This window comes from Petaurus breviceps, unplaced genomic scaffold (assembly GCF_028583685.1).
Source record: "Petaurus breviceps papuanus isolate PSGF00001 unplaced genomic scaffold, PetGlider_PUasm1.0 140, whole genome shotgun sequence".
Classification (NCBI taxonomy): Eukaryota; Metazoa; Chordata; class Mammalia; order Diprotodontia; family Petauridae; genus Petaurus; species Petaurus breviceps.
Window position 1 is genome coordinate 47,988,057 of NW_027185698.1, and position 13,726 is coordinate 48,001,782.

The 13,726-nt window shown below is 37.8% G+C and overlaps 1 protein-coding gene across 2 annotated transcripts in view; it reads left to right on the top strand.

The window, feature by feature from the left end:
- Positions 1–13,726, top strand: part of ATRN (attractin) — a 237,717-nt gene that overhangs the window by 131,254 nt on the left and 92,737 nt on the right. For both annotated transcript variants that reach the window (XM_069071714.1, XM_069071705.1), the window contains exons 20-24: positions 589–682; positions 3,821–3,873; positions 5,350–5,444; positions 5,931–6,009; positions 8,750–8,907. In XM_069071714.1, coding sequence (XP_068927815.1) covers positions 589–682; positions 3,821–3,873; positions 5,350–5,444; positions 5,931–6,009; positions 8,750–8,907 — 479 coding nt within the window. The remainder of the gene's footprint in view (positions 1–588; positions 683–3,820; positions 3,874–5,349; positions 5,445–5,930; positions 6,010–8,749; positions 8,908–13,726) is intronic.

Genomic DNA, 13,726 nt, shown 5'->3' on the forward strand with positions numbered 1-13,726 from the left:
GGGAGGGCTTTTTATTTGGGAAAGGGATGAAAGTTGTAGGTGGGAAAGGTAGAGATAATGATAAAAAAAAGGAGGAAAGAAAGAGTCAGTGAAACATTAAAAAATACATCGTAGATAGAAGAAAGTTCAGAAAGGCACACAGAGAAAGTTTTGCTATTATGTTAAATTTAATTTAAACTTTAAAAAACTAAATAATAGAAGTTCAATTTAACATACAATTCTCTTTTTCTATTCTTTGTATATTGAAGTATTTACATTTAAGCTTTATAATAAAAAATAGGGGATCAGTAAGTGAAGGAACTGAAAAGGTCCTGAAAGAATTGTAAGTTTTGGAAGCTTGGAAAGGTAGTCATGCTTGTAGAAAATGCAAAAAGTTAACTGCCTCCTGAGAATAACTGGAGTCATTCTTCAGGTCTCTACTGAATTTATTTCAGTACCTTTAGTGCTTGACATTTGTGGTGAATTTCATCATCCAAGTACTTCCCTTTTCCTTCTCTTCCATTTTCTAATTAAAGTAGTTTTATTGGCAGAATGAAAACTAATTTTTCTTTAGCCAAGTGTAATCTGTGTTTTCTTTCATTTTCACAGCTTGCAAGTGTAATGGTCATGCTTCCCTCTGTAATACAAATTCAGGCAAATGTTTCTGCACCACCAAAGGAATCAAAGGAGATGAATGCCAATTGTGAGTATTACCTACTTGTACCATATACTGAATTTTGAACCCTGGTAGGAAAGTTTATTTTTAACAAATATAATTACAGTGATTCTGCATTTACAGTCAGCTAAATCTAAGTGATCTTTGCTAATGATGGGGAGACGAAGAGATCTGTTAAAGCAGTTATCAAAGTCCCTTTAGACTTAAGATTTACCTCCTTTCACCGTATTTGTTCAAAAACTTACCAAAGAGTAGTCATAGGATAATAATGTAGAGTTGGAAGAGGCCAGAGCAACCATCTAGATTTAGTCTTCACATTTTATAGCTGAGAAACTGAGACCCAAACAGGTTAAATTACTTGCCCGAGGTCAGATGGGTATTAAGTGATAAAATCAGGATTTGATCCCAATCTGTTGGCTTCAATTCCAGAGTTCTTTCCTGAAAAATTGACTGATTTGAAGTTTCACTTATACTCTATTCTCAACTTCAGCTGGAGAAAACTAAACTCTAGTGGAGATGGTTACCAAGTGGGTAGTATTAACCCTGGGCAATCCATATCTAGAGATCCTTTCTACTGACTCTCACCCTTACCCGTAATTGAACTGGTTAATTCTCTTGTTCAAGAAAAGAAAGGAAGTGGTTGCCTTCCAATACAGCAATATGCAAGATTCATGCATAGTCCATTGGTCCTTCTGAGTACCTTAGCTTCCCCTGAACTTGATTCTACCTTACAACTGATTTAGGGAGGGAGAAGGGAGCTGAATACCCTTTTTGGCCTATGACAACATTCTCAAAAAAATGATAAGGGACCCCAAAGGGGACCCCAAGACCCCTTCAGACCCCTTTTAGTCTTTGAGGTCAAAACTATTTTCATAATAATCCTAAGACATTTTAATTTCTAATATGGTAAATCTTGATAGATTTGACCCATATAAATAAAAGCTCTCTTGGGAGGTGGTCCTCAGTAATTTTTAAGAGTATAAAGGAGTCCTGAGACCAAGAAGTTTGAGAACTTTTGGTCTGGACTTCCTTCTGACTATGCTCTAAACCTTTAATGATGCCTAAAATCCACTTTTAGATATGGAACTCTGCCCATGTTGATCCTTGAGCTTACTTAATTTCTTCGGTTTAGAGATTTCCCATTTTTTATCTTTCTTTCCTTCTGCTGCTGCTGCCATCCCTATGAGCCTTATCCTGGGATAAGGTGTTCACTCACTTTTTTCTTTTTTACTCCTGTTACCACATATTCCAGGTGAAGAGAATATTTTTTAGAGCCTATTCATGAGGAAAGAGTATTAATGCAGAATTCATATGTGAGTAAGATAATTCAAAGTCTATATTAAAGAAACTGGAAAGTGATTAAGTTATTAGCTGAGTGCTAATGGTTCCTCTTTCAGACCAAAAATGTCTTCTTTACCTCTCCAAATGAAAATGATCTTTTTTTAAAATCAGAAACCCCAATCCACCAAAATTTGGTATTCACTGACCTGTGCCTATTGAAATGAACTTATTTGTGTTCTACAATTCCATACTTGTTTTTAGCTAGTCAGGATTCTCCAACTGAACCAGAGAGGAAGAAAGACAAATTTTTGTTTAAAACATTTCTCCTTGCCACATCTCTCATTTCTTGGAGGTGGGAAAACTAGAGTATTCTGAATGGAGGCTTTGGAACAAATGGGTCAAAGAAGAAACATTCTATCTCTTTGTGGTGCCTAGCTGGCATAATACTTGGGGGAGGACTGATTTAGAGGAAAATCTCATTCAGCAAATTCTTTTTTGTCCTTTTTCTTTACAAGAAGGGTTGCAAGGATGAAAAGAAATATTTATGCCTACCATAACATCTGGCTGGTATCTTATAAATGAGAATGTATCAGTTGAACTTGCTGTTATTTTACAGATAATAAAACTGTCACCATAATAGACTGCCAAGTTCCAATTTATTAGTCTGAGGATCTGTGTTATAGCAGAATTGATTGGTTTGGTTTTAGTGTTTACTAAAGTCTATTAGTTGCATGCTTTACATTGCTAATAATTTCTGAAGAGAAGCTACTGGTGAATCCTATTTTGGTTTTTGAAGCCAAGATTCTAAAATAAAAGAGGTGGTATAATAAAATCCACTATGCATCTCTACCCCTGAGTTGGGTACAAAGTAATAAAATATTGAGGCTTGTTGAGCTGAATGTGTATGGAATTAAAATTTTCCCTCAAAGAGGTTCTTTATGTAATCTTATCATATCCTTCCTGGATCCTCCTTAAAAGTAGGACAGCATCACTTTTTCAGAGCAGAGAGACTATCCTACATCTCTACCTCAAAATTGTAGTGAGCACAGCGTAGCACCCTGGTTCTTGTGAGAAGGGATCTTAACCCATAACTTTGGAATTGTCTGAGATGACAGTTGTGGAAGAATACAGAACATTTGCCCGTCTTGGCCCTCCTGAATGTGCTACATAGATTGCTAGGTTTGCTGCACTGAAAAAGTTTTAAATGGGAATTAGTGATTTGTGGTAGACTGGTAGAAATTGAGATCTTTATTGAATATGCTGCTCCTTAAGTATTCAAGTTATTTTTCAGAAGGGAAACAGGTTTATTTGAGTTTAAATAAAGTATAAGATTATTTTCCTCATTTCACATTTATGGAAATGGGAGCAAACTACCTAGGGAACATCGAAAGTAATTTAGAAAAGGCAAGTTGGAAAGTATTTTCACTTATTTAACAGTCTCCTTTAGAGATGGTATTGACTTCCCAAAGGGCAAAAAAATGACTTTGCAGGTATTAGTAAAGTCCATTTGTAATTTAAATTTCTCTCTTTTATACAGTTTGTATCAGGCTGTTTTGGTTTTTTAGTATTTATTTAATGTATGGTATTATTGGGGTTTTTTTTATAGCACCCTACTAGATGTTCTCTTAGAGAACAAATATTTGTCTGGACTGGTGGAGGGATAGTTATAGAAAGAGACAAGAAGAAGCACAATGACTGTAGTCTGATGTGACCAGGACTGGGGCATAAGTGAAAAAAGTGACTTTATTGCCTTGAAAAATATTTTTTCCTTGTTTGATATAGATGAGACTTGAGTTCTGAGTCTGATTTTAAATCTACAAATGATATAAAAAAATACTTTTTCATCAAAGAAGGAAAATAATAAATCTTAATAAATTTTTCTAGATGTGAAGTAGAAAATCGTTACCAAGGAAATCCTCTCAAAGGAACATGTTACTGTAAGTATTTCTACTTTTCCTACTTGTCTGGGAACTGTGTAGTTGGTGCTGTTGCATGTGCTTGAGTGTTTACCAGGAACCTCTTTTAGAAGTCAGCAGAACAAGGGGCCCTGGTAGGAATCTGAGTATAGGGGCTTTGGCTTCTTTACTAAAGGCCAGTGCCCTAGGTCTTAATAGATCCTTTTGATGGCTCTTCTTTGAAGGGTGATCCAGGTCACTATCTGCTGACACTCTAGGGGCCTTTTTTTTGTAATTCTACTTGCTAATTGAACTTTTGGGGCACAAGTTCAGAAACCAAAATAAGCATTAAGATGCAAAAAATAAGCAACCACACTTAAGGTTACTTAAAATTATGTTTATAAATATACAGTACATGGAACATAGTTGGGCTCTGCTAGATGATAAAGCAGAAGCTTTGGGCATTCTCTGGAGGGTGGCTGTGGATAAGAGCCTCTATGAAGTACATTAATTTTCTTGGAAGAAAAATGCCACATAATTGCAAAGCAGGAATTATCATCTGAGTTACTAGGTTCACTTCAGGGTTAGCATTTATTCAGGTCCTACTCTGAGCAGAGTGCAGAGCTCATGAGCTCAGTTTGTGTTCTTCCTATAAAACAAAGCCCCACAGACTGTCTTCATCAGTCTCAACTCCAGCATATTTGAAGTACCTTTCATTTTTTACTGTTCTGTTAAAAATACATTTATTTCAAACTTTGTTTTGTGAATAAGAGGCTTGATGAGTATTGTTAAATTCTACACTCTCCATTGTTGTCCTTCAGAATTGAAATATATAGATGATTCTTATAAAAATAAAACACTAAAGATTGGACCTGAGAAAATAGTTCAGAATTTCATGCCAATTCTGTAATGTATATTTTGATCCCTTGTTTTTAAATAGTGATTTCTCAAAATAATCTGTGTATTCAAGGCAGTGTTCTGTAAACCAAAAAGCAGAACTTAGGGTGGAGGAATGACCTATTGGCATCAAGAAGTGTTATCAAAGCTGGAGATGAGGACAGAAATCCTTTGGGAATTTAGAGGGACTTATTCCATAGCATTCAAAAGGCTCAGCAGGGTGGAAATAGGGAATTGGTAAGAGATCAACATTGGGAGAGTCCTTGCCTAAATTGAAACTCCAAATTCAAAACTGAAGACACAAAACAGAGCAACGGACCAGCTGAGTAAGAATGGGTTTTAGGAGTTAATATTAGGACAAGAGAATCTCCTTCTAAAAGAGCCTTTGGCTAGTAGCTACTTCTTTGGTGGGGATGAGCTAAGGAATTCTTTCTGGCTATTGAGACTCAGGAAGTGAGCTGGATGAAATAACAGTAACCAGGCCTCCCTGTCACTGTTACATTAAGGGTCATTTTGCCTACATTGTTTTCCTTTAAATGCTAGCTAGTTGATTTACTTTCCAATTTGTTGCTCTATGGGTATCTTTGTTTCTAAAACTGCATAATTTTTTTTCCCCCACAGATACACTTCTTATTGACTATCAGTTCACCTTTAGTCTATCCCAAGAGGATGACCGTTATTACACAGCTATCAATTTTGTGGCTACACCTGAAGAGGTATGATCACAATGACCTAATGTCTCTCTGGGTGTTTGTGATGATTCTTGTTTGTACAAGGTCAATGGTGAAGGTAGTGCTATGCAATGGTTTTCAGGGTTGGTTTTCTTCCATTAGTTTAAAAAAGGTAGAACTCTGGTTAGAGGTACTGCTTCTGTCATCACCTGGAATCTTTTTTTTTAAGTGCTTTCTTGGACCATATGTCCATTTTATGGAGCAGTAATTCCTTCATACCTATATGGCAGGGAAATTGAATTTTATTTTGGATTTGTAGCTCAGCTTAAGGAAAATCACCTGGGCATTAAGTTCCCTTTGTCAACACTTGTTCTTCTCAAAAGTTTTAGGTTTCTCATGAGACACTAGTAAAATGTAAGTTCATCTGCAATTGGAAAAGTTGATAGTAATGAAATTTAACTATGACTTTCCTATAAAATCTCAGAATTACTCTAATATCACTTAATAACACGACTTTCTCTTTTCAATCAGCAAAACAGGGACTTGGATATGTTTATCAATGCCTCAAAAAACTTCAATCTCAACATTACTTGGGCAACAAGTTTTACAGGTAAGTAAAACTCTAGGTTATTACAAAGAACTAGAATGTATTTGGCTTTAAAACCTGGAAATATGTTACATCCAGTCTTCTTATTCATGTGCTCAGTTGTGAAGATGTATTGAAGTTTGGAAAGTGATAAGATAAAAAGAATAAAGATAGAAGAGACAGGATGCTGGAAAGATTACAGGAGTTAGGAGTTGGAACCCCCAAGTTCAGTTTCTGGTGTTGCCACTTACTAGCTTTGTGGCCATAAGCAAATTGCCATTTCTGAGCCTCACTTTCTCTTATCTGTAAAACAGGCAGGCTGATAATACTCTAACTGCCTGTCTCACCAGGTTCTTGTGAGGAAAATACTTTGCAAGCCATAAATCACTGTAGAAATAACTATTACTATTGAATTGAAAAGTTAGCATAACTTTCCGTTTTCTGTACCCCTGTTCAATGATCCTTTCGTTTCCAGACTCTCCAGAGCCTGAGGTTTTTCCCTGAATTACGATCCCCTACTGTTGTTACTTAGGATGAGAGACTGGGCTGATGACTTACTTGCACGCACCATAAGCTACTTCATAAATAATCCAGGACTATATGAGTAACAATCCTGACCATGCACTAATGGTTCCTAACGTTGCTTGAGAGGATGAGACTTAAATGTTCTCAGGCAAGATGGAGGCATAGAATGATTCTAAAGGCAAGGAAGTTTGGAAGGGTCGGCTTCAGGCTAATTCCCTGGTTGGGGGGATGGGGAATCAAACTAACAAAAGACTAAGAAAAGACAGGTTTTATATATAACGAAGGCTGGTTAACCTTTTAATACCTAGTAAACATTTCTGTGCAGAAAAATATATGTGAACTTAAAGGTTTGAGTCCACATCATTAATGGAGTTAGTACAGACAAAGCTCCCATAGCACACTGCTGGTATCCCACAACTCATCTGTGGCCATTCCATGTAGTCCTAATCACCTCGTGCTTGCATCCTTATAGATGATTGTGTAGCATTTCTGGAGAGCTTAGGGGGCAGTAGATACATGGTGAAAGGTGCCTATGAGAAAAGCTGTCAGCAGCTGGGCTTATTTGCCCTTGAAAAGGAAGCTGTACTGACTTCAAGACCTTCAAGACTGACTACTTACTGTTCAAAGGACAGGAATTACCAAATTACCAATTACCAAAGGAACTGTGGTACAGTAAAAAGAACATTGGATTAAAAAATCAGAAGTCCTGGGTCCCCATTCTGGTTCTGCTGATTATGAGGCAAATCACTCACCTTCCCTGAGTCTTTGCTTTATTATTGTAAAGCGGCAATAATAGCACCCTGCAGTACCTTCCTCATAGTGTTATTGTGAGGATAATATACATACATATGTATACATATATATGTATGTGTGTATACATATATATGCATATATGTATACACACATACACTTTTTTTGCTTTGTTTTGCTTTTTGGAGGGAGGAAGGCAGGGCAATTGGGGTTAAGTGACTTGCCTAGCGTCACACAGCTAGTTTTGGGTTAAGTGTCTGAGGCCGGATTTTGAACTCAGGTCCTCCTGACTCCAGGGCTGGTGCTCTATTCACTGCACCACCTCGCTGCCCCTATATAGTTTTGTTAACCTTAAAATGCTGTATAGTCTATATAATAATAACAAAACCTGGGAGTCAGTAAGAGAAAGGGAAGTCACCTTCAAAATAACTGCAAAATGCATAGTCTTTAAGAATCATTCTGCCTGAGCAACTTAGTATCTGTATAGAATAAATTACAAAATTTGTTTAAAGAAATAAAGACCATGGAGGACTATTCAGTGTTTGTGACTCTGCTTTGCCAGTGTAATAAAACTGACAATATTATCAAAGTTAATTTACAAAATTTTTTGATACGTTCATTGGCTTTCCTGAATTTTTTGTCTTTCATTTTTTGTTATAAGTGATGGCCCTGTAGGAGGGATGAGAAGAAGAATATGGGGGAAATGTAGGCAGTGTAAAGACAAAAAAAAGCAATATATATGTATATGTACATACTTGCATACATATGTATATATTTGTGTGTATACAGATGCCTCCACACACATACCCTCCCCACACTGAGAGAGATAGAAAGAGAGAACTGAAGTCAACTTTCACACTCTCTCAAGGTCCACAGTTTCCTCCTGTAAAGTGAAAGGTCAAGCAAGATGATCTTTGAGACACTTCCAACTTTTTTGTGTCCTAGGAGGATTTAATTACTGAGAGATTTAGTTGGAATTTGTGAGAGGGGGTCTTAGAAATAGATCTTCATCTCTCTGGGAAGATCTAGGCCGACTTTTTGCTAGTAAGCAGAAGAATAGATTAAGTGACACCTCAAGCACCTTTCTAACCCCCTCAGTGTTCTTTACAGTTGTCAGTTTGAGGGGTACAGATGGACCCAGAGACCTAGCATACATGTTTTAAGGGTTTTTTTAGACAGTGGCAAAATAAGTTGAAAGCATAAAATTTGACTTGAAATATTGCAAAAAAGTAGTGTTGGTATCTCAGTTTAATAGTATTTTGAAAAGCTTTTAATTTTTGGTTTCTGTGGTAAAGGATATAAAGCAATTTTTAACCTGAAAGAATTATATATTGTGTCACTACAATGCTTATCTTCATAATATTACCACAAAAAATATATGTTCTTTTGGTTATTTATCTGAATGTGATGTAGTTAGGAATTATATCTGAGGATAATCTATGGTAGATTATAGTATGCAATGTACTTATTCTCCTTTCTCACCCAACAGCTGGGACACAAGCTGGAGAAGAGATGGCTGTTGTTTCAAAAACCAACATTAAAGAGTACAAAGATAGTTTCTCCAATGAGAAATTTGATTTCCGTAGCCACCCAAATATCACTTTCTTTGTTTATGTCAGCAATTTTACCTGGCCCATCAAAATTCAGGTAACATTTGCCTCTGGTCATTAAGTTACATTTAGTTAATTTGGAATTCATGACAGTTTATTTTGGAAAGTCTGGTTTACTTTTGTAATGTTTGTGGGAAAAGTGCATTCTGGGCAAATAAGTCTAACAATAAATAAAGGGGGAATAGGTTTGAGCCACTTAATAGAATGACCTATTTTTAATTTGATTTATAACTTTTTTTGTTTTTTGCTTTTTGGAGGGCAATTGGGGTTAAGTGACTTGCCCAGAGTCACACGGCTAGTACATGTGTCAAGTGTCTGAGGCCAGATTTGAACTCAGTACCTCCTGACTCCAGGGCTGGATATCTATTCACTGCTCCACCTAGCCGCCCCTGATTTATAGATCTTGCTCTGATACTTAACCATTGCTGTATTAGTTGCATAGATGTTAATAACAGATTCCACATGTTCTACTCATGTTAACCTAGTATTGCTATGAACTAAAAAGTAGTTAAAAATTTTATTTTAATATCACATATTTCAGACTAGGCCTACCCTTTATTTTTTGTTAATAATAAAGCTGTGATCTATTTAGACACATTAAAGGAAATTGCCTTCTTGTAATTCTGCTTTGCCTACCTGGTTCTCTGCCTGACCAAATTTTTAAGTGGGTAGTGTGAGTGATTGTAACACAAGAACAGAGGAATAGACTCCCATCTTCTCTCTCTTGTTCATTTTACTTTTCATTGAATATAAAGGACTTAACATGGTCACCTCATAGTGTTATCTGCAAATTCTTAGGTACAGTGACTCTAGTATATTACATGCTTAAAAATTGTGTAATTTAATTAAACTGCTTCTTTTAGTGCCCTGGATGGAAAAAGATTGAGAATGGGTAAAATGGCATTTCTTAGAATTATTGTACAGCAGTAGCCAGTTATGGTACATCCCTAGAGAAGGGCTTCTGACAAAGATGATAGCCAAAAAAAAAAAAAAAGATATTTTTCTGATGCTTTGAATAATCTATGATTTCCTTAGTGTAGATGGTCTGTATGATTTGATATTGCTACAAAATTTTAATTAGCTGTCAGCCAGTCTTCTGTTGGTAAACTTTTAATGATAACAAAGACAGCTGGTGCACAGACAGACCCACAGTTCATCCTTCAGGTCTATTCCTTATAGTGCTTGGGCTGTGCTTGTAGAGCCTTCAAGATCCCAGAGTCACCTGCATATCGTGTTAGGTATCAGACTAACACAGTGGAAAAAGGTGGCATTTATCCAATTCAACAAACGTTAAGCACTTACATTGTAATATAGGGTGGGTTAGTGGGAAGGAATTGCACTACACTTGAAGTCAGAGATTTGGATTTGAAACCTTTGGACACTTACTAGTGGTGAAGAGTTTTTGCTTAGCTAGGATTTTTTTTTATTACAGCCATGCAGGAGGAGGAAATATTTCAGACATAGAGTCTGAGTGCCCTGATGTCATTCCTCCCTGACCTGTGCAAGGCTCAACATTTTTGTGTTCTTTGAAGAACCTAAGATCACAGGGGCAGTAGAGGAGATAAAAGAGGACATGCAGAATTGGGAGAGACAATGAGAGTGTATGAAGTTGGGTTAGTGACCAGGTGACTGAACTGTGATCGAAATGTTCTGGAAACAAGTAACACTTTAACAGGTGACTTTATTACTACACACTGAGTGAGTGCTTTTCTATTGTTCTGCCTGGAGCTAGTTAAGATTTCTCATGAAAAAGAAAAATGTTTGGTCCCTTGAAGTAGTGATATCTGGTATACCCTGCCCCTTGTGGTAATAAAAGGGTCTCTAGAGGCACAACAAAATAAACAAGGCTAGAGACCTATTTCTGCATCCTGCTTTTTGTACTTCTAGTGACAGAGGTCGCTATTTTGGAAATCAGGAGCAGGTGAGCCTTCTAAATCTCCCATAGCTGTTTTAAGTGATAGCTATGCTCAGTGCCTATGCACTGGAGATACAGTGACAAAAATGAAGAGGTTTCTGCTCTGTCAGGAAGACAAAGGTCATCTCAAGGTGGACATCTGTTTTTTGAGAGGATTTAAAAGTATGACTGGGGCAGAATCAAGATGGCAGAGTAGAAACAGGGCTTCTGCGGGGCTCCCTCTTCCACCTCCTCCAATTCATGTAAAAGGTGACTCTGAACAAACTTTGGAGCTACAGAACCTACAAAAATGACACAGAGAAGCTAACCTTCCACTGAGGACAGCCCAGCAGGCTGGCAGGAAGCGGCCAGCACAGTACTCTGGGAGCCAAGCCAAGCCCAGCCCCACGTGAGCCCGAGGTTTTATCCTCAGGGTGTCCACAACCAGCCACCGGCTGTAGGGACTTTAGATCACCAGCAGCTGTGGCAGTTTCCAGAATTATCAACCCACAAATGCTAAGGACAAAGTGAGAGGTTAGTGCAGTGTGGACTTTAGGACCTGGGAATTTGGGAGTTCGGTCGGTCTTTGCCCCTGGGGTGAGAAGAGGCTGAGGCTGAGGCATGGCACAGTGCAGCCACCACCAGGTGACTACTTCAGAGCTCCTGGTCTGCAGATTGTAGGGGGACCAAGCGACCAGTCTGAGGGGTAATCACTCTTGCTTTAACCTGCTTGAATCTGGATTGCAGTCTAGGATGGAGGTCCTGGAGTGTGTGACCAGTTTACCAGAGCATGGGGAGGCTTCAGAGAAGGCACCCAACTAATACCTCCAGCAGCTGAGAAAACCCCAGATATTGGGACAGAGCTCCCTGCTCTGGTAGCAGAGTTCTACTTTGGCAAAAAGCTCAAAAGTCAAGTAATTGAGTGTCTACATGAGCAAGCAAGGCAAGCACAGTAATATGACTTTGGACTCCTTTTTTGGGGACAAAAAGGATCGAGGCATGGAACAGAAGGAAGACAGTGAAGTCAGAACTCCTGCACTAGAAACTTCCAAGAGAAGAATAAGCTGCTTACAGGCCATAGAGGAGCTTATGAAGGACTTTGAAAACCAAATAAGAGAAGTGGAAGAAAAATTGGGAAGAGAAATGAGAATGATACAAGAAAATTATAAAATGAGAGTCAACAACCTGACTGAAGAAAATAACATCTTAAAAAATAGACTAACTCAAATGGCAAAAGAGACTAAAAAAGGCAATGAGGAGAACAATGCAGAACAAAACACCAGATTTGCCAGATGGAAAAAGAATCTCAAAAGCTCACTGAAGAGAATCATTCCTTCAGAATTAGATTGGAGCAAATGGAAACTAATGACTTTATGAGAAATCAAGATACTGTTAAACAGATTCAAACAAATGGAAAAATAGAAGGTAATGTGAAATATCTCATTAGAAAAACCACTGACCTGGAAAATAGATCCAGGAGAGATAATTTAAAAATTATTGAACTACCTGAAAGCCATGATAAAAAAAAGAACCTAGAAATCATCCTCCAAGAAATTCTCAAGGAAAATTGCCCTGATGTTTTAGAACCAGATGGCAAAATAGAGGTTGAAAGAGTCCACCAATCACCTCCTGAAAAAGATCCCCAAAAGAAAACTCCTAGGAATATTATAGCCAGGTTCTGGAGTTCCCAGATCAAGGAGAAAATATTACAACCAGCCAGGAAGAAACAATTTGAGTACTGTGGAAACACAATCAGAATAACACAGGATCTGGCAGCTTCTACACTGAGGGATGGAAGGGCTTGCAGTATGATATTCCAGAGGGCAAAGGAGCTGGGATTAAAACCAAGAATCACCTACCCAGCAAAACTGAGCATCATGTTTCAGGGGAAAATGTGATCATTCAATGGAATAAAGGACTTTCAAGCATTCTTGCTGAAAAAACCAGAGTTGAATAGAAAATTTGACATTCAGCTACAAGAAGCATGAGAAGGTAAACAGAAAAGAAATCATAAGGAACTTATCAAAATTGACCTATTTACATTCCTACATGGAAAAACGATAATTGTAACTGATGAAACTTTTCAAAGTATGAGAATAGTTGAAGGGAATAGAAATGTGTGTGTGTATACACATACATATTTATATATAAGTATACATACATATATATGTCTGTATAGGAGGGTATATGGGCATATGAATGCATAGGGTACAGGACCAGTGAGAGAGGAATATAATGAGAGGAGATGGGGAGAGATAGAATGGGGTAAATTATCTCACATAGAAGAGGCAAGGGAAAACAGTTACAATTGAGGGCAAGAGCAGGAAGGCAAAAGGGAATGAGTCAACCTTATTCTCAATGAATTTGGCTGAGGGAGGGAATGACATGCACACTAAATAGGGTATCTCACCCTATAGGAGAATAGCGGGGAAGAGGATGAGAGGGGGGATGATGGAAGGGAGGGTAGGCTGGGGGGGGAGGGAAGTTGGAAGCACCCACTTTTGAAAAGGGACAAGATCAAAGTAGAGAATAGAGCAAGTGGGGGGTGGGATGGGATGGAGGGAAATATAGTCAGTTTTTCACAATAGATCCACTATGGAAATGTTTTACATAGCTACACATGTACAACCTCTTTTGAATTTACTTCCCAGTAAGGGTGGGTGACAAGGGAGGTAGGGAAAGAATCTGGAATTCAAAGGTTTAAAATAAAATGTTTAAAAGAATTATTATTATTATTTTACATGTAACTGATAAATAAGATATACAGGCACTGGGGCATAGAGATCCACCATGTCCTACTGGAAAATCGGAGGGAGGATGGGGGAAGATATAGGAGAGAACAGATTGGGGAAGGGGATATTCAGTGGGATCGCTGTTTTGGGATGGTGGTGGGTAGGGGAAAAATGGGGAGAAAATTTGTAACTCAAAATTTTGTGAAAATGAATGATGTAAGCTAAAAAAT